This window comes from Orcinus orca, chromosome 2 (genome assembly GCF_937001465.1).
Source record: "Orcinus orca chromosome 2, mOrcOrc1.1, whole genome shotgun sequence".
Taxonomy (NCBI): Eukaryota; Metazoa; Chordata; class Mammalia; order Artiodactyla; family Delphinidae; genus Orcinus; species Orcinus orca.
In genome coordinates, this window is record NC_064560.1 from 161,368,063 (window position 1) to 161,395,964 (window position 27,902).

At 37.0% G+C, this 27,902-nt stretch overlaps 1 protein-coding gene across 4 annotated transcripts in view; it reads left to right on the forward strand.

Moving 5' to 3' along the window:
• Positions 1-18,683, forward strand: part of SLC38A6 (solute carrier family 38 member 6) — a 74,106-nt gene extending 55,423 nt beyond the window's left edge. For 2 of the 4 annotated variants that reach the window (XM_004262101.3, XM_033420638.2), the window contains exons 9-16: positions 7,404-7,469; positions 7,724-7,777; positions 9,686-9,765; positions 10,113-10,213; positions 15,772-15,896; positions 17,268-17,412; positions 17,519-17,613; positions 17,802-18,683. In XM_004262101.3, the coding sequence (XP_004262149.1) occupies positions 7,404-7,469; positions 7,724-7,777; positions 9,686-9,765; positions 10,113-10,213; positions 15,772-15,896; positions 17,268-17,412; positions 17,519-17,613; positions 17,802-17,882 (747 nt within the window). In that variant the 3' untranslated portion in view covers positions 17,883-18,683. The remainder of the gene's footprint in view (positions 1-7,403; positions 7,470-7,723; positions 7,778-9,685; positions 9,766-10,112; positions 10,214-15,771; positions 15,897-17,267; positions 17,413-17,518; positions 17,614-17,801) is intronic. The other 2 variants (XM_033420599.2, XM_033420815.2) reach the window with 2 other exon arrangements.
• The last annotated feature ends 9,219 nt before the right edge of the window (positions 18,684-27,902 follow it).

Genomic DNA, 27,902 nt, shown 5'->3' on the forward strand with positions numbered 1-27,902 from the left:
TTCTTCTAAAACAGATTTTAACATTCCGAAGACTGTATTTTTGTGTGAAATTTTGGAAAAAAAATCCTTTTTCTTTTTGCTTAGCAGTTTATTCCATAGTCAGTCTGTCAAACCTTAAGTAGGATTAAACATTTTAAACTTGCCAAGATACATACCTAAATGGCTTGATTAAGCTCTTAAAATCATAAGCTTGTTTAAATTCTCCTTTGTTATTGAGAAATGAATGAAAGAAAAATGCCATCCAAAAGAGCAAGACAACACATCATTAGTTAAACCATATAACAGAACCAGATTTCCAAGCTGTCAAAACATTTAGGATGCATTTAACTTACGCTAAACTATCTGCTGAGATACAAGGATAAAACAACTTTAGATTATTTAAATGAAGTGAAAGTGACCCTGGTTTCAGTGTACAGAAATATTTATACTTTAATGAATGCTCTTAAAACTAAAAATACTTAACAGTGCTTACATTTAATCATTTGTTGAATTTATCAACATTAAAATCATTGCCCTCCCCCGCAAAAATTGCCCAACTTGTATCTTGCAAGTAAGTGAATTGAACATACACTTTTTAAAATAAATAATCTATTGCTAATAATTCTTTTTTTCATTTCTAATATCCTACTGGTCTTATTTATTTATTTTATTTTTTTGGCTGCATTGGGTCTTCATTGCTGCGTGCAGGCTTTCTCTAGTTGCGGCGAGCAGGGGCTACTCTTCGTTGTGGTGGCTTCTCTTGTTGCCAAGCACGGGACGGGCTCTAGGAGCACGGGCTTCAGTAGTTGTAGCGCATGAGCTCAGTAGTTGTGTCTTGCGGGCTCTAGAGCACAGGCTCAGTAGTTGTGGCACATGGGCTTAGTTGCTCCATGGCATGTGGGATCTTCCCGGACCAGGGCTCAAGCCCATGTCCCCTGAGTTGGCAGGCAGATTCTTAACCACTGCGCCACCAGGGAAGCCGGAACATACACTTTTTTTTTAAGATTTTTTTCTATTTTATTGAGATATAATTGACATTATAAAGATATAAACTTACAGTGCTGCATAAGTTTAAGGTGTGCAGCATAATGACGACTTACATATATTGCGAGATGATTACCACAATAAGTTTACTTAACATCCATAAACACACTTTTTAGGTGCCACATTAAGAGGGAAACAACAAATAATTTCATCACAGTTTGATTGTTGAGAAGCATCTACATGGTTTAGAGTGGCCTATATTTGCAAATTAACATATGGATATTAAAGAGAATCAGTGTACACACATTGAATATTTTCCTCACAGATAATTGACCACACAAGCATTGTATAGTTAGGAGTAATTTGGTTTTTATAGCCAATAATTTGAAGCAGGTAAAATGTATTGATACAACATGTCTATTGTAGTTTTCACAGCTTTCATTTCTGTCATGGCAGATACTCTTTAATTTGATGCAGATTCCTACTGTAGCTGTCATATGGAAATAATACCCTTATTCTGCATTTATTAGGCTTTACAAACCGTCTGCTCAGATTTTACCTAGGAGCACAATTTAAATTTGGTCTACAGTGGGACAGTGAAGACACTGTATACTTTCTTCTTAAGTCTCTTTTTAATTGGCGTATAGGCATACCTCAGAGATATTGCGGGTTTGGTCCCAGACCACTGCAATAAACCTAGCATTGTAAAAAAGCGAGTGACACAAAGTTTTTGGTTTCCCAGTGCATATAAAAGTTATGTTTACCCTATACTGTAAACTATTAAGTGTACAATAGCATTATGTCTAAGAAAACAATGTACATACCTTAATTTAAAAATACTTTATTGCTTACTCAGACATAGAAAGAATGAAATAATGCCATTTGCAGCAACATGGATAGACCTAGAGATTAACATACTAAGTGAAGTAAGTCAGACAGAGAAAGACAAAGATCATATGATATCAGTTACATGTGAAATCTAAAAAAAATGACACAAATAAACTTATTTACAAAACAGAAACAGACTCACAGACATAGAAAACAAACTTATGATTACCAAAGGGAAAGAGGGGGAGGGATAAATTAGGAGTTTGAGATTAACAGATATACATACTATATATAAAATAGGTAAATGACAAGGACCTACTGTATGGCACAGGGAACTATATTCAATACCTTGCAATAACCTATAATGTAAAAGAAAAAAATTGCTAAAAAATGCTAATCATCATCTGAGCCTTCAGTGAGTTGTAATCTTTTTTGCTGGTGGAAGGTCTTACCTTGATATTGACGGCTGCTTACTGATCAGGGTCGTGGTTGCTAAAGGTTGGGGAGGCTGTGACAATTTCTTAAAATAAGACAACAGTGAAGATTGCTGCATCGATTGGCCCTTCCTTTCATGAATGATTTCCTGCAGCATGCAATGCTGCCTGATAGCACTTTACCCACAGTAGAACTTCTTTCAAAATTGGTTTTCAATTTTGCTCACTTCGTGTCTCTGTGTCACATTTTGGTAATTCTCAAAATATTTCAAACTTTTTCATTACTACCATATTTGTTATAGTGACTGATGATCTGTGATCCGTGATCTTTGAGGTAACTATTGTAATTATTTTGGGGTGCCATGAACTATGCCCATATAAGAGGGCGAACTTAATTCATAGATGCTGTGTGTGCTCTGACTGCTCCACTAACAGGCAGTTCTTGTCTCTCTCCCTCTCCTCAGGTCTCCCTATTCCCTGAGACACAACAATTTTTTGTGTTTTCAAAACAGGTTTTCAAACCCTGCCACTGCTTCATCAATTAAGTTTATGTAATATTGTAAATCCTTTGTATTCATCTCAACAATCTTCACAGCATCTTCACCAGGAGTAGATTCCATCTCAAGAAACCACTTTCTTTGCTCATCCATAAAAAGCAACTCTGGACCCATTCAAGTTTTGTCATGAGATTGCAGCAATTCAGTCACATCTTCAGGCTCCACTTCTAATTCTAGTTCTCTTGCTCTTTCCACCACATCTGTAGTGACTTCCTCCACTGAAGTCTTGAAACCCTCAAAGTCATCCATGAGAGTTGGAATCAACTTCTTCCAAACTTCTGTTAATGTTGATATTTTGATCTCTTCCCATGAATCAAATATGCACTTAATGGCATCTAGAATGATGAATCCTTTCCAGATGGTTTTCAGTTTACTTTGTTCAGCTCCGTCAGAGGAATCACCGTCTCCAGCAGCTATAGCCTTATGCAATTGTTTCTTAAAGAATAAGACTTGAAAGTCAATATTACCCCTCAGTCCATGGGCTGCAGAATGGATGTTGTGTTAGGAGGCATGAAAACAACATGAATCTTGTTGTACATCTCCATCAGAGCTCTAGGGTAACCAGGTGCATTGTCAATGAGCAGGTTCCAGGGCACGTGGGCTCTGTAGTTTGCGGCACATGGGCTCTCTAGTTGAGGCACGCAAGCTCAGTGGTTGTGGCGCGTGGGCTTAGGTGCTCCATGTGGCATGTGGGAACCTAGTTCCCCGACCAGGGATCAAACCTGCATCCCCTGCGTTGGAAGGTGGATTCTTTACCACTGGACCACCAGGGAAGTCCCCAAGCAATAGTATTTTGAAAGGAATCTTTTTTTCTGAGCAGTAGTTCTCAACAGTGGGCTTAAAATAATAAACAGATGTGTTGTCATCAAGGCTTTGTTGTTCCATTTATAGAGCACAGGCAGAGTAGATTTAGCATAATTCTTAAGGGTCCTAGGATTTGGGGAATGGTAAATTAGCATTGTATTCAGCTGAAAGTCACCAGCTGCATTAGCCCCTAACAAGAGAGTCAGGCTATCCTTTGAAGCTTTGAAACCAGGCATTGGCTTCTCCTCTCACTGTGAAAGTCCTAAATGGCATCTTCTTCCAGTAGAAGGCTGTTTGGTCTGTATTGAAAATCTGTTGTTTAGTGTAGTCACCTTCGTTAATGATCATTGCTAGAACTTCTGGATAACTTGCTGCAGCTTCTACATGAGCACTTGCTGCTTCACCTTGCACTTCTGTGTTATGGAGACGGCTTCTTTCCTTGAACCTCATGAACCAACATCTGCTAGCTTCAGACTTTTCTTCTGCAGCTTCCTCACCTCTCTCAGTCTTCATAGAATTGAAGAGAGTTAGGGCCTTGCTCTGGATTTGGCTTTGGCTTAAGGGAATGTTGTGGCTGGTTTGATTTTCTATCCAGATCATTAAAACTTTCTCCATATCAGCAGTAAGGCTGTTTCACCTTTTTTTTATCATTTGTGTGTTCACTGGAGTAGCACTTTTCATTTCCTTCAGGAACTTTTCCTTTGCATCCACAACTTGGCTAACAGTCTGGTACAAGAGGGCTAGCTCTTAGCTTATCTCAATTTTCAACATGCCTTCCTCACTGAGCTTAATCATTTCTAGCTTTTGATCTAAAGTGAGAGATTTGCAACTCTTCCTTTCTATTGAACCATTAGAGGCCATTGTAGGGTTATAAATTGTCCTAATTTCAATATTGTTGTGTCTCAGGGAATAGGGAGGCCTGAGGAGAGGGAGAGAGACGAGAACTGCCTGTTAGTGGAGCAGTCAGAGCACACACAGTATCTATGAATTAAGTTTGCCCTCTTATATGGGCATAGTTCATGGCACCCCAAAATAATTACAATAGTTACCTCAAAGATCACGGATCACAGATCATCAGTCACTATAACAAATATGATAGTAATGAAAAAGTTTGAAATATTTTGAGAATTACCAAAATGTGACACAGAGACACGAAGTGAGCAAATGCTCTTGGAAAAATGGTGCCCATAACCTTGCTCAATGCAGGGCTGCCACAAACCTTCAATCCATTAAAAAACACTGTATCTGTGAAGTGCAATAAAGTAAAGCACAATAAAATGAGGTATGCCTGAATTTATTTTAGACTTTCTAAGTATTAGGTTTAAAAATACACAGTGGTTAAGGAAAACATGTATATATTAACCCCAATTTTTTTTGATGGATTCCAATTTTTTTTCCATTGCACCTTTTTTCACTGATTATTTTTTTCAGTATGTTTGTATCAATAAATCTGTATAGCATTTATATTACATTTTTAAAAATCTGTCCAGAAAACTATTATTTTCTTAAATTATACTCTCCAAACAGTGCAAATCAAAACCTATACTCTTATCTATTGTCCCAGATCCTTATTTTGCTTAAAAGTTTTTGACATAAATTTTTGGCCCTGCTGAAATACCTAAAATTTTAAAAATAAATTTTATTTTAGCAGTGGCTTAGCATGACGGTACCTTTTTTGGTCCATTTTTGAACAAAAATGAATTTCTGTTCTTTCTAAAAGTTCTGTCTTGAGTACAGGTTAGTATTCTAATACTAATATTTGAAGTAATGTTTTAATAAGTAGGTAATGAAAATAGAGAACTATTTGAATCGATTTTGGTTAGATTTGGATTTCCTTCTGCTGAGCACTATGGTAGGCATTAGAGTTGTGGGAGATTAATCAGGACACTACTCTTAAGGATCTGCCATTCTAGTCAGGGAAATAAGATAAATTTATCAGAAAAAAAATAGAGAACAATGTAGTCAATACATAGTTAAGTATTGATTTATTTGCTTCATAATAGGGATTACATAAGAGCTGAGAGGAGAGAAGGATCACCAACAGGTAGAATAAAGAAAGATGTGGAAGGAAATAAAACTTGAGCTGAGCCTTGAAAGATGGGAATTACTTGGAGCAGAGAGAAGAGGGAAGGGCCTCCTGTGCAAGTGAACAAATATTTTTAATGCTTAATCTTCTATTTCCCTTTGTCTTTCTTTCTAACCCCTGAGTTTATCTTCTTACTGTGTTCTGCCTTCAACTTGAGCAAGGACTCCCTGTTACCCTTTGTTGTCAGGTATCTTCCATTCCTGTTCTGTACTTCTGCTTTATAGGACGTCACTTGGGCTTGAGATGGGTCTCTGCAGAGAAATTAGCTGTAGTAACTGAATTTTATGTTAATATAAAATCAGGCCTCTAATTATATTTTCTGATTAATGAAAAAATAATCATTTTCTTGCATTTTGGAGCACTGTTTTGAAATATTTGGGTTTGCAAGTCTTGTAATAACAGCTGATAAAATGAGGTAGCTCACATACCGACCTTATCAAACTACCTGGTACACAATGTAAATGGTTGTTGCTGCTGCCGCCTCCACTGTTAGTCAGGGGGAAATGTGAGATGCTGAATTTGGAGCAGGGCTGAACAGAGAGACCAGTAACAACTTTGCTTCTACCCCACCCCATCCTCATCCTTTTTGGGCAAACATATCAGAAAAAAAAAATGGTGAGATTATTGCTTTTGATTTTTTTTTCTTTCCTTTTGGTAAGTTGACCATTTAGTTTATTCTGTATTGAAAACTTACCTAGAAATATCAAAGCAACTTGCCCAGTTTACCCTTAACAGTTTTTTTTTTTTCCTCTTGGTGAGGGTTTTAAATAAGAGTAATTTTTTAGTTGACTCATTAATTTCATCCTAAAAGTATATGTTTTCCTTGGGTTTGTTTTATCACTATGTAAAATTTTGATTGAATTAGTTAAAATCTAAAACTAGATAAATACCAAATAGGCATAGTATAATATTTACTTACAGGTCTTCTGCAAAGGACAGATGCTTCCTTTATTCTCCCTTGCCCTTTTGAATGCTGGGTTTCAGCCTAGAGCAAGTATTTACAGAGTAATTATGTGCCCTGAAACAACTACAACAGTGGTAATGTTGACCAACTCAACTGTAGGTCTAGGAACAGGATGGCCACGATTAAGAGTAAAATCCTGAAACATTTTCATTGATTGTTTCTGGGAACTAGCAGCCCTCTGGATTTCTTTTAATTTTTTAAAAAATTCATTTTTACCAGCTCTAGTTCCTTAGCTTTGTGCTCTTATCCTTTGCCAGCTTCATCCACATTCACCAAAAGTGATGTAAGTCTGAAAAAAGCAAGGAGGGCCAGTGCTCATGCATCAGAAATCCCTGAGCCTCCCCCTTTGCATCTACCTGTGACCATTTCCAAAACTGCTATTAATATTTCTCTGTCTGCTACTGATGCCAGGTCCACAGATGGCCATATTCTTGTACTATTGTCACTAAAAACATCATGTTCCCATTCTGAGTTGGATTTTCTTTTAATGCCTTGATACTATTGGAGTTTTGAAAGCTCTCAGTCTTCAGTGGGGGAGATCTCCACCAAACAACTATGCAGCCCCTCATGCTGTCCCACACCGTAGGTGCCCGTGTCAGATGATGGCCCCATTCTATCTAGGGAAAATGACATGAACAAAGAATCTTTTATTAGTTAGCATATTATTTGGATGGTGTTAGATTAATTGAAATGATACTGACCTATTTAAAATCAATTTCTTGTCATGAATTTGGTAAGAAATCATCTGATCCTACTTATTCTTACAGATAATAATCAAAAAATGGTCCATCCCTTGTCCTCTGACATTAAATTCTGTAGAGCAATACTTCCAGGTAATTGTTTTGTTTGGTTTTTTTTTCAGTTCCTTCCTTTTTATTTTAAGCTAAAAAGAAAAATAAAATATGACTAATAATGATTTTTTTCCTAATTAATAAAAAAGTAATGGCTATATTGCATTTTGGAACTTTGTTTTGAAATATTTTTATTTGAAAGCCCAGTAATAATAAATTCATCTTGGTTTTTTTTGATGTATTCTAACTTTTAATGACTGTTGGTTTCTCTCTTTCCCCTCAATCCTCTTAAACAGATTTCAAATGCTACAGATGCTTGTAAACCAAAGCTCTTTCATTTCTCCAAAGAGGTGTGTAAGTTATCAACAGATACTTTTAGTTTTTTCACATTTCAAGTTTAAGAGGTTTGTGTAACAGGGTCTCTTAGGTCTTTTACCTGTAACTAACTAATTTTCATGAAAGTGCTAAGTATAGGGTTGCTTACCAGAAGGTGGCCCATTATGAAACGGCCACCTTTTTTTTGGCACGCCTTTAAATGGAGCCTGTTTTAAATGGGCCACTGCCTAAAAGAACAGATTTACTGAATGTCTGGTCTGGCCAATAAGGTCCTCTGTGCATACAGACTTCCTGTTGCCCTCTGGACTTGTAAAGCCAATTATATCAAAAACTCCTCCCCTGTGAGTAGAACCTTGGTCTGTGGCTAAACAGCCTCATCATTGGACCAGCAATTGAGCACTGCCAATATGTCTTCTGGCTGACATTCCAAAGTTGAAACTTATGATGCCTGTAGCAGAGGCAGAAGGACCAAGTCCCCCCTTGCCTTCTCTGAGAGAGCTAGGATATTTGAAATGCCTGCAAAAGCCCCTGAGCATCAGCAGAGGAGACAGGAAACTGATCTGAATGATCTCTACTTTACCATTCTAAAAGAGCCATATGTTCCTTGTTGCTGCAGGTTTCTTCATGTGCACTTTGTGATTCTGCTAAAATGCAGGTCCCAGATACTACAATCCCCACTACTCATGTATAACTCTATGAGTGTAGCATTTTAGTGTGATAACTCCTCCATGCAAAATTTTCCTTTTTATTCCCCAGAGTTCTTTTCCATTGTTGTTTTGTTTTGTTTTGTTTTTGGCCGTGCCTTGCAGCTTATGGGATCTCAGTTCCCCAATCAGGGATTGAACCCCGGGCCACAGCAATGAAAGCCTGGAATCCTAACCACTAGGCCACCAGGGAACTCCCTTATTCCCCAGTTTTTACATGAGAAATGTCTCTCTGGCCCCACAAGGGAGGTTACCACATCTTTTACATGGTAAAGGCCTCCACGTGCCTTAAAGATTTAGGTAGGGTAATTGACAAGCCAGGAAACTGAGCAGTATATGAAAGAGAATTTGTGAATTGAATTTCATTCTCTTAATCTAGCCTTGGGAAATGCTACAGCTTTCCTTCCTGCCAGCTCTCCTCTGATATTTTAAGAGGCCTTGTGTCTGAAGATAGATCTACAGTCATCTGGAACTTCTTTTGCTGAAGAGCCTTAAGTTAGTTAAGGAGAAATTTTTTTAGAGTAGAAAAGAGAAAGTAAATCATTACCATCTATTTTGTAAAGACAGTGTTTTCATTTAGATGGTAACTTTTGTTTGCTTTGTAACTTTCTCTGGTTCTTAACTATTCTAATTTTAAAAAAACAACAACTTTTGTTCATATATTCCAGTGGATCTCTATGAATTTGTTGGTCTAGAATAAGTCATGTTCATTCCCATCAAAAGAGACCCTAGTTATAGATGCTAAGATGTGATTAATATATTCAGTATTCTCTTAGATTAAGTTGGTACTTGAATTGAGTTGGTGAAAGCAGGTTCAAAAGCATTAACTATTATTGCTGCTTAGGGTAATAAGATGTTTTTGAGTTTCCTAATACATGCATTAGGAAAGACTGAGAATTTATCTTACTGATACAATATAGAAGCAGCAGTGATTGTAGTAAAACCAACCTGGTGTGGAAGCAGCCAAGAAATATTTTCGCTAGTGTGGGCAATACAGCTATCAAGTAAAATATTTACTGGGGACCATAACTGTGTGTCTCGTTAAAAACAAAAAACCAAAAAAACCCCTCTTATTTTATAAACAGGTGATTCATGAAACATGAAAGAAATTTAACTAAATTGATTTTTTTTTGGAGAACTGATGTTATTGTCAAATGAAGTAGTGGTTTCAACAGAGTAGCATTTAATAATTTCATCTTTAAAAAATTTTTTTTTCAGAGTGCTTATGCCATACCAACCATGGCTTTTTCATTTCTCTGCCACACCTCAATATTGCCCATATACTGTGAACTTCAAAGGTACTATAGAATCCTGGAATATTTAAAATGTATTAGTATGTCTTTTTACTTCTAGGACTTTCAGATTGAATAACATTCTCCTCTATGAATCCTTCCATCCCACCACTGGATTGTAGGTGTTAGTTTAAAACAAAACAAAACAACCAAGACTTAGTTCTAAGTTGAGAATGTTTCTTTGAAGCATAGTCCTTTGTGCAGTAATTTCAAATCAAGAATTGTAGTGTATATTTATTAGAGAACTAGGTCTTGAATGATTAAGGAATCCTTTTGAATAGCTTGGGAGATATTTATCTATTTAGATATAATTCAGATCACAGATTCTAATTTTACCATTTTTTTTCTTTTAGACCGTCTAAGAAAAGGATGCAGAATGTAACCAATACAGCAATTGCTTTAAGTTTTCTCATTTATTTTATATCTGCACTCTTTGGGTACCTCACTTTTTATGGTAAGTATATTATTTCATTATAGATGACAAAATAAATTGTTCTGTAGTTGATCTCACACCTGAATATGGACTTTGTTTCTGCCTTTCATTAGCAAGTTAATTTGTTCAGGCTGCCAGAATTCAGTGCACCACTGTGGTGGCTCTACGGGCCTTAAAGAACTGATTTTCCTTCTCTTAAAAAGGTGGATCAAATTCAAGATTGATAACTTCATATGGAAATTTTCTTAAACACCCAAGTAAAATCTCGGGCTTAGAAACATTGAAGTCTTTCTACGAGAAAAAAAAAAAGTGCAATAATGATTTTCTTTTTTTTTAATTGAGAATTCAATATGTTAGACTCTAGTTCAGCAGTTTGGGAGGTTGAGAGAATCAGTCATCTTAATTGCAAACGAACAAGTTGAGAAAGGAAAGGGTTTTACCTGGACTATAGTTGTACCCTTATGTCAGAGACCTCTGCCTTTAGATTTAATTCACACAGTTCTGCAGTGTGTATTCTGTGCTTTGCCATGAACTTTCTCTCTAAATTTTTAAAGGATTCTTTTAAATTCATAAAATAAAAGTAAAATTTTCTTTTATTTACTTTTGAAAAGTTATGTGCTTGGTGAGTTTTTTTCTCTTCTGGTAAGAACCTCAAGAAAAAATAAAACTTAAAAGTCTAGAACAAGAAAAAAAATTGTAAGCTCTCTTGTTAAATTTGCAAACGCACTTGTTTAATTTGCAAACAAACACATTATAACAAACTGCACTCAGTTTGTCAAATCCTTGAATACACTTTTCAGTTTATGAATGCCCCTATAACAACGCTCCAGGTAGATGGCTATTGTTACTTTTGTGATATTTAGCTGTTCTGACTCTGATTTCACCGTCAGTGGCCTTGTGCATGTGTTTCAGGTTTTAGACATTCACGATGGCTTGTAATGGTGCTTTGCTTACCTTCCAGAGTTTTTTCAGGTCTGACAAGTATTTGGACATTTACTTGTATAACTACCTTTCCTAAGCCCAGTGGAAAGAGTATGAATTTTGAAACCCAACAAATATGATTCAAAAAACCACTGTGCTCTAACCAGCTGTGTGGCCTTGAACCAGGGTACTTCACCTTGTACTGTCTTCATCTCCTAATCTGTAACACAGGGATAATTGTATAGAGTTATATTGAAGAGGAAATAAGTTATATGGAAAATGCCTGTTACAGTATCTGGCACACAGCCATCTTCCACAAAGGAGAGCTACTGCTGGTGGTGTATTATCATTACTGTTACCATTATTATTGCAATTATTTCATAATTTCAGGTGCTCTTTTTTCAGCACTGTACTTCTCTTCTTACTGTCATTAATGAAACAATTTAAATATGGTAACTTTTCAGTATATTATTATCAGTGTATTATCTTAGACTTTTCAGTGTGTGAGAAAATTATAATTGCTCTATATAGTCCTTTTCTTGCTAACTCTATGTCATTTCAACACTAATAAAGGTGACTGATGAATCTAAATCTGCTCTTGCATTTTTGTACTATGTTGAATAAGAGTGGTAGAGCTCTGTACACACCATCCGGAAGAGCATTACTTCCTACTTCCAACATGAGCATGGATACACTACAGGGAAAGTTAAAGCAGATGGTTAAACTTTTTTGATCATTGTTAAGGAAATAAAATTCTTGAAATGCATAAACTCTATTTTTGCTTGTTGCGTTTGTCTTCGTACAGAGTTGAGCACAGTGATGCTTTTCTATAAGAATGAGATACTACAGCAGGGTCTTTGTTGGGATTCAGCAAAAACTTAGTAGAATAGCTGTATATTTTTATAAATTGAAATTGTCACCTGGCACAAATACTATTATATTTAGGGATCTTCCAAAATTGAGAAAAAGTCCAAAAAATGGACCTCCTTTTCTTCACTATGGATCAATAGAGCTATCTGGAAGAAACCTCAAACGGCCTACCAATTTCCAGGACAGCTGAAAAGTAGTTGCAAAAATATTACCACGAGATATTAGAAGCTATGTTAAATTATAAGAAAACTTAGATGGAAAGGGACGTGGAGGAAGGATGGATGCTAATGCATTTATTGAGCTAACATTTATTCTGTACGTGCCAGGTGTTTTATTATATATATTGCCTAACTCAGTCCTTATGACGACTCTGCAAGATATAGGCTCAGATAGGTTGGGCACTTTGGCCAGTACCTGCAGCTAATGAATAATGAGTTGGGGGCTTCCCTGGTGGCGCAGTGGTTGAGAGTCCGCCTGCCGATGCAGGGGACACGGGTTCGTGCCCCGGTCCGGGAGGATCCCACATACCGCGGAGCGGCTGTGCTGTGAGCCATGGCCGCTGAGCCTGCGCGTCCGGAGCCTGTTGCTCCACAGCGGGAGAGGCCACAGCAGTGAGAGACCCGCGTACCCCCCCAAAAAAAAAAAACCCCCAAAAAAATAATGAGTTGGGATTTGAATCCAATTCTGACTCTTTCCAGAGTCAATGCCTTTATTACTGTGCTGCCTCCTCAGGAATTATGCCACAGAATCCAGATTCCCTTCATTCCAAGTTTTTCGCAAAGTGAACTTTTGGAAAAACCTGGTTCACTTAAGCTCCAGGCATATCTATCTATCTATCTATCTATTTTTGCCTTAACACAGAGGCTAAATATTTTCATCATGTATGTGAAATGTTTCCTACACAGGCATTTTCCTGGTTATCAAGTAAAGCTGTTGTCTCTGACTTAGCCCTTTTCCACTGATGCAGATTCTTTAGAATATCCATGCTTTATGTAATGGAGAAATACAGCTCTAAGAAAATCACATGGTAGGCTGGTAAGTAGGTGATAGATAGATAGATAGATAGATAGATAGAAGGAAGGAAAGAAAGAAAGAAAGAAAAAGAAAGAAAGAATTATATAAAAGTTCCTTCTCCAAAGACAGAAGAAGATTCAGATATTGATTTGCTATTCACAGTGTTTCTTTTTGGGGTTGAAAGTCTTTTACAGTATATTTCTATTGGAATAGCAGTAGCTCTCAGTCTTACAGAAAGAAATTGCTGATTGAGCTTGAGACCTTATCAGAAGGGCTTGTCACAAATTAACGCCTTCAACTCATTTTATAGGTGAGTAGCTTAAGTCCAAGAGGTGAAGTGACCTGTCTTACAATTAGTGGCATGTCTCCTGAATATTAATCCAGTGATCTTTCTGTTACTCTGTGATAATCTTTATAAACTTCATCCCCTGTTTGACAGTGTGTATTAAACAGGGCAGCCTCCTGACTTCAATAGAAGATATAACTTGCAGAGATCACCATCAGGTTCTTCCTGAGATTTGTAGAGATTTGTCTGAATGCAGAGAAGTGTGTTGTACTCTATCCCTTGCATAAGGCTCAGCTAGGAACACAGAATTGACTGGCTCAGGAAAAAGGTTTTTGTCTTGGGAAAGTAGAAAGTAGACATGTAACAGGTATTTTGAATTTGTAATCTAGTTCTTCAGGCTTCTGGAGTTGCTTGGGATCCTTTCATTCAGTGCTCTCAAGGCTTAGTTAATATCTAAATTTTATCAGATTAAAGGGACCAATAAGTATGTACCTAGATTAATAATATTGGCTCTGATTACAGATGTTAAAGCATTATAAGGTGAGGAATAAAAAGTGTTCCTCTGATAAACCAGGCCAATACCCAAATGTTGCATAATAACCAGACCATTTTAAAAGTCTACAAAGTTCTTAAGCAGTAAGTGTTAATAGCTCATTTTTATGATTCATAAAGTGGAAATAAAATAGTTTGCTATATTTTTCCAAAGAGTCACAAGTATCTCACATATTTGGGACTAGAATCCAGCTTTCCTGGCTCTTCTTAATCTCTTATTTGATCCATTAGTCCCACGTTATATCAAGTATGTCTTTGATACTTTCAACAATTAGTTTCTATCCCATTTCCATTATTACTAATCTAGTTCAAATTCTCATTACCTCTCAGTGGTTATGACAGTAGCCTTCTAACTGTTATTCCTGTTTTGGGCCTCTTTTTCTTCCAATTTGTCTTCCTGCTTAGTTCAGGTCATAATGCACTGTTCTTCAGAAGCCATTGCATCTCTGTGGCCTACCAGATTGAGTCCAGACCCTAAGAAGCGCTCTGTTACTGGTCTTAAATGCATTTCCAGCCTTATCACCCACTACTCTCTTTTCTCTACCACACAGTCTTTCAGCCTCTGAAGTGCTATTGGGCTGCTCATTTTCTCGGTTGCGTATTGCTACCAGAGAGAATTTCTTCCCCACATCTTTGAATGTCAGCACACATACATTAACTCATGTCATGTTCACAGTAACTCTGTAGGTCAATATATTATTGTCCACGTTTTACAAATATAAAAACTCAGAGAAGTTAAGTTGCTAGTAAGAGTAGGATTTGAATCTTAGTCTGTTTGATCGCAGAATTCAAGCCCCTCTACTACCCTGCTGCTCACTATATCATGATGACTCTTCTCAAGTCTTCTTGGATTTCGTTCATGTTCATCCCAAAGCCATAGTTATCTTTCCCTGTTCAGAATCACCATAGCTCTTTGTTTAGACCTTCTTCTTCCGCTTAAGTGTGTCTGTGTTTACACACTTTCTATTATATGTGTGTGTCTTCATCTTATCTCCCCTTTAAATTTTAAAGTATTTGAAAACAGAGGTGTATTTGATTTGTTTTTTTATTTTCTCCAAAGTGACTTTTCCAAACTGTATGGTGTCAAATTAAAAAGACAAACAACAACAAAAAAACCCCCACAATTCTATTTTAAGTACAAACTCATCTTTCCCTACAAGGCAGTGATATGGAGTGTTCTTAAGAACTCTCACTCTTAATAGCCCTCCTCTGGCTTGGAGTGAGGAAGACGTGAGGATAGCAGAACACCAGGGAGCAAAGCATGGTCAGCTTGTTCAGATTCTGTCACTGACTACCACACTGGCTTGCTAAGGAAGCCATTACCCTTGCTAAGGAAGCCATTATCCTTGCTAAGGAAGCATTCTCTTTTATGAAAGATGAATCTATAGATGAGATGTTGATGAAGCAGGTAGCATGCATGAAACTATAAGATCCTAGAAAACATTGCAAAATTAAGGAAAGGCTTTGACATCAAAACAATTTGGGAGTACAGCTCTGCCAGCTCTGCCCCTTTGTACTGTATGATCTTGGGCAAGTCAGTTAATAATTTTTAGCCTAGCTACCTATCTTATATTGTTATCATAAGGACCAAATTCAGTAGTATACATGAAAGCACTTTATAAAAGTGTTGTTCCAAACCTTCAGATTATGGAAAAGTTCTAAAGAGATTTTCTTAAATGTATATTCATTGTCATAATTTTAGAGATTCTGCCTGGGCCAATTTCTAGTTTCATTAAAAGAAAACACTGTAGGTTTCCAGAAGATACTTACTTAATGTCTCTGTGTTTCATAGGATAGGAAAAAGGCCAGAGATGGATTTGGTACCGGGGATCCAAAATCTGTTAAGATCCGTTTGTGCAAAGGAAAATAATGTTACTGTTATTAACATCTTAGTAGTTTATAATGTGATCCTTATTATTGTTTTTTAAATTTGCAGACAGTGTGGCGTCAGAATTACTACAAGGTTATAGTAAATACTTGCCACATGATGTTGTCGTCATGACTGTGAAGTTATGCATACTATTTGCTGTGCTTTTGACAGTCCCTCTAATCCACTTCCCTGTAAGTACTCTTAAAGGTTTTGTTGCTTGGTGTAGCAGCTCCCTAATATGGCAACACTAATTCTTTACAGACTAGAATGTTTGAATCACATCTAGTCTTGTATATCTTATTCATTTGTCCAGTAATTGATCAAAGACCTCATACTTGCCTATGGCCCCATGAAAGCACAAAAATAACAGTGAACCGCTAAACTAATTTGTGCTTTTTCAGATTTAGTTTAGATTTACGCTCTCCCACAGCATTGTTTCCAATTTAGAGACTATAGTTCTTCTAAAGTTTTTTGGGGTTTTTTTCCCCCTTTAATTCTGTATTCTGTTTTCAAAAGAATGTGCGTGAAGAGGAAAAAGTCAAGTCAGCAAAAATAAGCTCCTTCTAGTTTATTGGAAATTTATTTTCACATAGACGTTCTAGTCTAATCTTAGTCACGGATTTTATTTGCTCTAGAGTTATAGTTTAAGGGGCACAGCAGATCATCACTCGGCATTTAGTTGCCATATGTAAGACTCTTGAGAATTTCTGGGAGAATGGAATCATAGGCTTTGGGTACAGATGCTTCTAGTGGACGACTTGAGCCCCTGAACGGGGAGCTCCTTGAGACTGGGGCCTCCTCCCTGCGGGGACCGCAGCACCAGGAGTGCAGCGGGGGCTGGGTAAATGCTTGTGGGACAGGACTGCCTGTTGCCCGCCTTAGCAGTAGAGAGCATCATGAACTAGTTTTCACATTTACATGCTGTGAAACAGATAATATAACATAAAACAGCAAATGGTATTTCTTTATCATGCCATGACTTCTTTTTCTGTTTTAAACCATTTGTTCTTTTATCTGTTGAATTTCATGAAAATGATACTCTGTGATTTCTTCACAAAGTGTTATTGTTGGTAATTTTGAAAATTATACAACTGAAAGAAATTGCATGTGAAAATTTTTTCAAGAATAAAACCAGGGCTTCCCTGGTGGCGCAGTGGTTGAGAGTCCGCCTGCTGATGCAGGGGACGCGGGTTCGTGCCCGGTCCAGGAAGATCCCACATGCCGCGGAGCGGCTGGGCCCGTGAGCCATGGCCGCTGAGCCTGTGCGTCCGGAGCCTGTGCTCCGCAGTGGGAGAGGCCACAACAGTGAGAGGCCCGCGTACCACAAAAAAAAAAAAAAAAGAATAAAACCAAAACAGTTTTTATGAAGCTCACACAGATAGGTATATTTCTCAGTTTTTGTGCAATAAATACCTTACAGTAATAGATTGTGCCATATTTTTGGAATCTAAATGGTTTAGAGGGCAAGAATATCATGGTAACTGTACCATACATGTGTTTCCCTAAGCAAGTAGTTTGGCTTTGTTACCTCCTCTTTGCTTAAATCTTTTTCTGTTATACAGGCAAGGAAAGCTTTAATGATGATGTTTTTCTCCAATTTTCCATTCTCATGGATTCGCCATTCTTTGATCACTATAGCTCTCAATATTATCATTGTTTTACTTGCAATATATGTCCCTGACATTAGGAATGTACTTGGTGTAGTTGGTAAGTTTTCTATTTCAAAAATTCCATTTTCTAAAATAGATTAAATTGTCATCCAGTCTCACATCTGAATCTGGCAATATTATTTTCTTTTCCTCCCCACTTTAAGGTTCCAGTACATCAACATGTTTGATTTTTGTGTTCCCGGGACTGTTTTATCTTAAACTGAGCAGAGAGGATTTTCTCTCATGGAAAAAGTTGGGGGTAGGTTGATTTTTGTTTGTTTCTTTTAAGAATCTTATTTTAAGAAATAACTTGTCATTTTATAATTAAGTATTTTACCTACCTCACGAAAGTTAATGTATTTTGAACTATAATGTACATTATTGGAGCACATGAAGGTTTAAAATAATGCTCTAATTGTTCTTTATCTTTTTTCCTTATTTCCACAGGCGTTTGTTTTGCTCATCTTTGGTATTTTGGTTGGTAATTTTAGTTTAGCACTCATTATTTTTAATTGGATTAATAAGTGAAAGAAATCTTTTCCCACGTCTTTTGCTGAATGATTTACCTCCAGATGCAAAAAGGAATTATTCTGGAAGGCACCTTGGATGATCCTCTTTATATGGCCTAACATTTTTGCAAACATTGACAGAAAAGCAGAACAAAACAGGAGTCGGTAGGGGAAAGTAGACATAGCAGTTTTAATCAAAATAAGAAACTCAGAATGCCCTTAAATATGTTGAGCATCTTTTGTTTGTGGTTTTTTTTTAATTAACGGACTTTATTTTTTAGGGTAGTTTTAACGTTTACAGAAATAATTGAACAGAAAGTACAGAGAGTTCTCATATATTCCCTCACTCCAGCACACCCGTAGTGTCCCACATTACTAACATCTTGCATTAGTGAAGTACATTTGTTATACTTGATGAGCCAACTTTGATACATTACTATTAACTGAAGTACATAGTTTACAGTAGGGTTCACTTTTGATGCAACCACTGATCTTTTTACTGTCTCCATAAACACCATGAGCATTCCCCATGAGCCTTTTCTAAAATGTCATTTGGTGGAATCATATAGTATCTAACCTTTCGGGCTGGCTTCTTTCACTTAGCAATGTGTGTTTAAGTTTCCTCCGTGTCTTTTCATAGCTTGATAGCTCTTTTTTTTTAATCACTGACAATATTCCATTGTATGGATGTACCACAGTTTGTCTCACTGACAATATTCCATTGTATGGATGTACCACAGTTTGTTTTTCCATTCACCTGTTGAATGACCTCTTGTTTGCTTCCAAATTTTGGCATTTGTGAATAAAGCTGCTACAAACATTTGTATGCAGACTTTTGTGTGGACAGAAATTTTCAGCTTATTTGGGTTAATACCAAAGACTATTTTTTAGCAATTGCTGCATGGTATGGTAGAATATTTAGTCTTATAAGAAACTGCCCAACTGCCTTCCAAAGTGGCTGTAACATTTTGCAGTCCTGCCAGCAGTGTGTGAGAGTTCCTGTTGTTCCACATCCTTGCCGACATTGGGTGTTGTCAGTGTTTGGGATTTTCACCATTCTAATGGGTGTGCAGTTGTATCTCATTGTTGTTTTAATTTGTATTTCCCTATTGACATATGATGTTGAGCATCTTTTCACATGTTTATTTGCCATCTGTATATTTCCTTTGGTGAGGTTCAGATTTTTAAAATTGGGCTGTTTTTACATTGTTGAGTTTTAAGCATTCTTTATATATTTTAGACACCAGTCCTTTATCAGATATGTGTTTCACAAAGATTTTCTCCCAGTCTGTGAGTTGCCTTTTCATTCTCTTAACAACATCTTTCACAGAGAAGTTTTTAATGTTATTAAATATATTGAGACAATTTTTTGTTTTTAAAGAAATCAGTATATTGTTTATATACAAAATTGAATTTTAGTTCGTAGGTTAATGTCAACATCAGTCACCAATAACAAAACTGTTGGATTATTTCACTTGGTATTTTGCCCTGACTCCAAATCCTAAGAAACTTCTGTGATTTTCCTCTGTCGTGCAGTATGAGATAGAGCTGTGATGACTGGCTGTGGATTTTGAAAGTTCTCTGAGCTTTCTCATTTGTCACTAAAACATGTGACTTTCTACTTGGCGAACAGAGACAAATATTGATGATTTATATCATACTTTGTTTGGAGGTTATAGATTGTTCCAGTCTTCGCATTGATGTGGCTTATTCCTGGTTGGAAACCAGGAGCTAGGTGCCTCCCTCCCCTACTGCCCCAGGGAGTATTCTTGTAAAGGGCACCTTGTTAGCAGCCTACCAAAGCCAGGGTGTATCAGTAAAAATGTAATCCTACCCCTGCACACATGTAAAGTAGAGAATTACATGCAAAGTGCCAATTTGCATGTATGGAAATGCACACTTTTGCTGGTGCCCCCTTGCTTCCCACTTAGGAAATGGGCTGAAAAATTGACAACTGAGTTAAGTTTCCTCTTTGGCAACTTGAGATCAGCATAGTGTAATGAAAAAGGTCCAGGTTTGGGGGTTAGAAAGACTTAGATGAAAATCTCAGTGAATTTAGGCAAACCACGTAACCTCTCTAAACCTCTACTTTCACATAGGTATTAAATGGAGTTAATACCAATTATGCAGGGTTGTGTTGAGAGGATTAAATGACCTTGCATAAATTAGGTGCAGACCAAAATAGGCGCTCTTAATAAATTAGATGTTTATCCCCTTTTTTTCCCCCATCCTTTCATCTAGACCTGTAAAATGAAGTTGCTTTCAGATGAGGACATGGAATTTCTTCATCTTCCATCTTGCACAACTAATATGTTTAGAATCATTTTCTAGCCTTCGCTCACAGGAGAACTGGCCCCATGTGCATTCTTTTTAATGCTTTCCCACATTTCTATGGGAAATTATAGATCCAAATACAAATAGGTGTTCAGCTGCTAAAATAAATCTAACTCTCCTAATACCAAAATAGCCCTAAATCTGCAACAGATGCAAGGATGCCTCCTGGGGCAGATGTTAAGTGTGATGACAGGTGGGCATCAATTAATACATTTGTCACCTGCTCGTGGGATGGGATCATGGGAGGTTTGGCAAACCTATTGAACGCTGCATGAAACTTAGTTAATATCAAAAGAAATTATTTGGAGAGGTGTTTATTTTTATTTTACTTTAATATTCTGCCTTATCTAGTTGCCTGTTTGGAGTCATAACTTTCCCTATGAGTTTGGAGGGAGCTAGTAAGATGACTGGTAAAAGCAGTGCCCCCTTCATCAGGATTTCAAATAAAACCTTGTTCAAGTACTCCTCAGCATTTTTCCTGGGAAATACAGGCCTTCTTATTGTGGGCTTAATGTTCATAATTTATGAGGTAATAACTATTTAAAATAAAACTAAGTAAAGCACAAAATCTATATTTTTCTAACACTTGGAGACTTGTTTGCTAAATTAGAAGATGAAGTGCTGAGAATATAAATTACTTTCATATGTTGAGGGTGAATGTTTAAATTGTACTTTTTTTTTAACAGACTGTTACTCATGAGCTTAGCATTTAAATGGTTAAAACAAGCCTTTGAAGTTAACACTCCATTAAGGTGAATGGAGGTAATTCACACCTCTGCTGACACTGTATTATTTCAGTCTGGCTGTGGAGAAAACAAGACAGCAGTAGGTTGATTTATTGTGTGAAGGCCCTTTAAACACCCGAGGTCTGGAAACCTTTGTTGTTCTTTTTTCTTTTCCATCTAGAAGGAGATTCTGAAATTCAGCACAATTTAGGTTTAGAATTGAAGCCTTGAAAGTAGCATAGATTCTCTACTCTCTGGAAATTCCTAACTGGCGTTTGATGGGTAGCAAGTTACCAGGTCAGCCCAACCTCTCTGGCTTTGTTTGCTTCTGTACTCTAGTGTTTCTTCCTACCATGGCACTTTTTTTTTTAATAAAAGAAAAACATTTTTATTTTTAATTAAAATCATTATATAATAGTATGAACCAGAAGAAACACATCACAGAAGATTATACATTTTAATAAAATAATCGGGCCCAGAAATGTCTTTGTATCTTGATTATATTTACCTTTAGAGTAATACCAAGTGTGACTAGTCATTTTCAAATGAACATGTTGTGTGTATTTTCTTTCTGCCTAAACCAAATATTCTATGAATCCAAAACAGGCTTCTAGGGAGTTACTCCAGTCTATAGAAAATTCTGTTTTCTCTTTATGCCAAGTGGGATGAAATCTATTATAATAAGACAATACAAATTGTACAGACACAGTGCCTAAGTTCCAGAATTACTACATAATTGAAAATAAAATGTAACCACCATGTATGCCCTTTATTTAAACCAAAGTTACCTATGCTTAATTTAAAATCATTTTAATAATGTTAATAAATGAGTTTGAATTGGCTGCTATATTAAAATGTATGAGAAGCCTACTAAGTGTACAGCTGTACTACTCATATGTGAATGTTTTATAGTAAGAACAGAAATTATTGACTATAGTGCAAAACTTATATTCTATGAGGAATAATTTCTTAAAGAGAGAATCTGTTAGAATTGATATTACAAAAAATTTTCAGATAAATTAGATATTTTTAAGCCTCTTAAAACTGCTTTACCACCTAGGCTTTTTCAATCTACCTATCCTTTTTTTTTTTAACATCTTTATTGGAGTATAATTGCTTTACAATATTGTGTTAGTTTCTGCTATATAACAAAGTGAATCAGCTATATGTATGTATATATCCCCATATCCCCTCCGTCTTGCATCTCCCTCCCACCCTCCCTATCCCACCCCTCTAGGTGGTCACAAAGCACCGAGCTGATCTCCCTGTGCCTTGTGGCTGCTTCCCACTAGCTATCTATTTTACATTTGGTAGTGTATATATGTCCATGCCACTCTCTCACTTTGTCCCAGCTTATCCGGCACCTTTTAAATTTAAGCTTAGTACCCTGGTATATTCACCAATGGAAAAGCAGAAATAAACCATCCATTTTCAGGTAAACCTTACACATGCCTTTAGATGGGTTATGAGCTAATCATTGGCCTTCGTGTGCTGCTAAAAACATTTTCATCTTTGCAGAATCTCATGTTCTATATTCGCCTACATATAAAGCATCCACCTTTAAGAATTTTTTTCTTCCCCATTTCTTGGGGGTAAGCGGTGGTGGGTGAAGTGAGCAGAGATCAGTTGGGAAAGATTCACTTCTTTCTTAGGGTATCCTTTGCATCAGTACCATTTGTATATGAAATATGAATTTCCCTGCCATTGGTGGAAGGGCTATAACCATTTGACCCTGAAATGATTCATTTTAGAGCCTAGGAATAAGGTTATGTGAGCACAAATAAAATGGTGAGCACTGTATGAGATGTTAATGAAAGTGGAAGATCTCTTTTTAAGGTAAACAGATTTTTCTCTTGTGCATCCTCTGCCCTGTGTATTTGCAGGATCAGGTTACTAGAGAATCTGTGGGGAGCTGGGTGTGGAGAGTGTTTCCATTGGGGCTGTCTCCACTGGTGACACTGCCAGTATGGTATATAGAGATGGGAAATAGATGCTGGAAACAGAGGGACTCAAACCATTAATTTTAACCTGTTTTCCTTCTTGGCATATTGACAGTACTCGGTGGCTGTATTAGAATTAACCCTATTGGAAACATACTTTGTTTCCTGCAAATTACTCTGCCTGAATTTTAGGTATCGTAATTTTTGGTCTAAGAACTTCTCAGAACCTTCTATAGAATGAGAAATTAGCTTTTCTAATTTAAACACATACTTTATTCATCTTTTTACCATAACCCTCCTATATATAGTCTTTCCATAATGAAGTAGGAAAAATGGGAAAAGAGAATTTTGATGAAGGATAAGTTATTGTGGACGTGGTTTCCTCATTGCAATCAGAATTCTTTGTTTCTCACCCCTTCTAAACAATCTGATGTACATGTTTGCTCTCATGATCCACTGTCCTAGTTTGCCAGGCTGTCAATCAGGATGAGCACGAGGAGCAGGAAGGCTCATCTTGGCTGATGGCCAGGTGGACAGGTAGGAGTGAGAGGTTTATTTGCCTATGGGACAAAGTAAATGGTGGCGAGGGAAATTGAGTTGCCAGGGGAAAAAAAGACAGATGGATTAAAAGGCGTTGTAATTTGAAATGCTATAAAGAAAAAAGACATGCAGAGAAATGCTTCCCACTTGTTTGAATGTGTATGTGTTTTATCTTGTGTTGATCAGTGCACTGATACACAGCACCAGCAAGGGGGCTGGCTAATTCACCGAGCAAACAGCTAAACACTCTTGCTGGTCCTAAAGGTGTGAAGGTAAATAAGGCACACTTCTTGCCTGAAAAAAAGCTTAGCTACAACTTGGATTTTTCTGACTGAACCTTTTCAGATAGACTTGATAAGTGAAACTGATTAACTCAAAGGAAAAATTATACATATTTCATTTATATGTATCTCTATATACACAGATATATATACACATATACACATATGTATATTAAAGATATTGGAGTCAAACTTACTTGTGTTCAAATCCCAACTCTACCGCTTTCTGTCTAATTTTGGACAAGCTACTTTAATTCTCTGAAGACCTTCAATGTTTGAAGACTGAGTTTTCTCTTAACCAGGGGAAATATACTTTGTGTCTTTAAGTTAGATTATATGATGTTTGGGAAAAGCTCAAATTCTCTGTTAAACCCTGAATTGAATATACCTACAGTTTTCATTACATGATTGTTCCTCAGATCACATACTGTCCAAACCACGTATCCCTTCTCCCTTCTCTGCTTTCGCCACCTAGTCAGCAGCCTGATCAGAAAATAGTGTTCTAGAAATAATCCTGATTAATGTGGTTTGTTTTCACTACTGATGTATTCTGTCCCAGAAAATAATCTTTGAAGTTTTGTAATAAATATTATCAACATACTCTGATTTTACATCAGCTTTTTCACGTCATTACACTTTAGGCTTATAAAGTATGTGGTCAACAAAAGCTCCAGGTCACACAGACACATGTACATACAAATATTCATGTACACACACACACACACACACACACACACCTACACCTGTTATCCATCTATATATCTGTAAAATATCATCTTGTTAGCTTCAGCTCGTCCTTCCAGCAGGTGAGATCTTTTTTGAATCTTGTTTCTAGTACATCAGGTATTGTTCCCTGCTTTTTGGCATTCTTCATTGTCCTGCCATTTCTTCATCCCATTCACAGAGGAAAAAGTTCAGTGACACAAGACTAACTACAGAGCCCTCCGACCCACCACTAGAAACCTTTCTTCCGAGTCATTATTAATCTCTCTCAGTGAAGTTGTTCTATTCCTGTAGTGTAATCCAACCTGCTTTTCTTCAGAGCCCCTGGAAGAATCTCCCAAGTTAGTAGGTATAACCTAAATTCTCACCTATTCTTCATATTTCTAGTTGCTCTTGGACATTTCTGCTTGGATGCCACACAGTAACCTCAAACTCAACATGTTCAAATCTGTCCCCCTCCACAGTTTTCCCATGTCTGTCAGTGGCCCCACTGTTTCAATCTAACCTCCCAGCTGGTTTTTTTGCTTTCATCCCTGCCACCTGCAATCTCTTTCCACAGTGCAGCCAAAGTAGTTGTTTAAAAATGTAAATCAGATCATGTCACTGCCCTGCTTAATTTCCTCCCATGGCTTCCCATCTCTCTGTGCCATGGCCTACGAGGTTCTCTTTCATCTGTACCTACTCATTTCTCTGGCCTCACCTCGTATCTGTCTTTCACTCTTCTCCAGCACACAGGCCTGTCTGTCCCTTGAACACGCCAAGCTTGTTCCCATGTGCTAAGCGTTTTCCCTAGTTAGACCATTCTCTTCAAAGACCTTTGCAAGCCTGGCTCCTCTTCATCAAGCCTCAGCTCAAATATCACCCACTCAGACAGGTCTTCCCTGACAGTCTAATATAAACAAGCTGCCCCCAACATACAGTCATGCTTTAACTTTACCCTGTTAGACCTGCATATTTGTTTGTTGTCTGTGTCCACTAGACTGCAAGTTTCTTAAGAACTGGGAGTCATCTGTCTTGTTCATCACCAAACCCTTAGACCCTAGAATGGTACCTAGCACTTGGGATTGGCTTAATAAATATGTGTTGAATGAATACATAAAGGAATCTAACAGACTATATATCTTTTCACTCATCTCCAGTCTGTCACCATATCAGTTCTTCCTTTGAAATGTCTCCTAGATTTGCTTTCATCCTATCCCCAACGTCCTGCCAGCATCTGAATCTGAGCCTTCATCTCTTTTGTGCATGGATTGTTGCAGTGATTCTCAACCCAGGTAGCTCTTTAGAATCACTTGGGGAGCTTTAAAAAATGACAATGTCCAGGCTCCACCCCAAACCAATTAAATGGACCTGGGCATTAATATCTATTTAAAAAATAAAAAAAAAGCTTCTCAGATGATTGTAATGGGCAACCACTGAAATGCCACATCAGCCTGCTAACAGATGTGTGTCTTCCAGTCCATTTCATCTGTTGCTGTCTACTTATCTCCTTGGAATTCTGGTTTTGCAATATGATTTCCCTGCTCGAGAGCCTATAGTGGTTCCCTGCTACCCAACACGTTAATTCCACATTCCCCTCCCGCATCTACTCAACTGTATTTCATCTTTTTCTTACTTACCTTCTACTATACACTGAATGTTTCGCTGTCTGGCACTTGATTTGCCTTTCATTACCCTACTTCCACACTTTTACCTCCACTGTCCTCCCCACTCTGACTTCCACATATATACCCAGAATGTCCTTATTGCTCTCCTCTGTCAGTCCAAATCCTTTCCATTCTTCAAGACCCAGCTCAAATCCCACCTTTTAAATACTTCATTCTCCACCCAACCCAACCCACCCCTTATTATTTATATGATTCTTTTGGTATAGATCATTAGTATCTTGTAATATATTTTCTGTTTTCATAGGTAATATGCACATGGTACAAATTCAAAACTTACAAAATTGCTTCCCTCCTACTTCTGCCCAGCTTCCAGTTTTCCTTCCTGAAAGCAACCACTCTTACAAGTTTTTGTATCCTTTCAAATATATTCCAAACCTATTTAACCATTCGTTTATATAGAATACACACATGCATACAAGCACACACACAAATGTTGGCATACTACCTGCAGTTCTCTGCACCTTGACTTCTTTTCACTTAGAGATATATAAACATATATATATATATGCATTTATTTATTTAAATTGTAGTTTTAAAAAAAACCTAATGGGAAACCTCCCCTCTTAACAAACTTTTAATTATACAGTACTATGGTTAATTGTATGTACATTGCAGATCTCTAGAACTTTGTATCTTGCATGACTAAAACTCTATGCCCATGGAACAAAAACTCCCATTTTCCCCCCTCCCAGCCTAACAACCACCATTTTACTTTCTGCTTCAGTGAGCTTGACCACTTTAGCTGCCTCATACAATGGAAACATATTTGTCCTTTTGTGATTGGCTTGTTAAAATTAGCATAATATCTTCAAGTTTCATCCATGTTGTAACATATGGCAAGATTTCCTTTTTAAAGGCTGAATAATACTCCATCATGTGTAAGTACCACGATTTTTTATCCATTCATCTGTCAGTGGATATTTAAATTGTTTCCACCTCTTGGCTCTTGTGGTTAATGCTGTAGTGAATATGGTAATGCAAATATCTCTTTCATTTCTTTTGGATAAATACCCAGAAGTGAGTACCATGAGTTAATGCATGTACCATAAGTTAATTAACCAGTTTCCTATCAATGCATATTTAGGGTTTAAATTTTTTTTTTAATTTTGCTGTTTTATATAATGCTTCAATTATTATCTTTATACATACATAATTTAACACATATATGAGTGTGTCTGTGGGATAAATTTCTACGCATTTAACTGGAATTCTGAGTCTAAGGGTATGTGTGTCCATTTCTAATTTTGATGGATATTACTAAATTGCCTTCCATCGAAGGTTTTACTAATTTATATTCCCACCAACAATGTAGTAATTGCTCTTTAAATTTGGGGTGTTATTTAGCTTTTCACATTTAAACACCTTCTTTCTCTGGTCCAGTCATAATTAACCCAATGGCAGGAACCACGTCCTGTAAATTTTAGCATGTATACAACATTTAACACCATAGGTTCACTTAATTGCTGCTCAGCAAATATTTGTTAAATCTTACTTCATTGTGTGTTGAGGAAGTTTTCTTATGGCTCTGATCAATGCCATGTGAGAGTTGTCCACTTTACGTGTGCACTATTCCTAGGAGAGGACATTCTTAGGAGAGGTGACATTCTTAGGAGAGGTGCTGTCCATTGCTGTTGCTCTTCCAGGATTCTCTGTTATCATTGTCTCAGAAAGATCAACCAGTCCTTAGATCTGCTAACAGGTTTGGTTAATTTGAATAGTTCAGCATAAGGACTGTAGCTGACACCAAACATGTCCTAAAACTTAGTAGATAACAAAGTTTTATTCCATATACTATAAAATATCTAAACAAAAAAGCTCTACTCCATGAG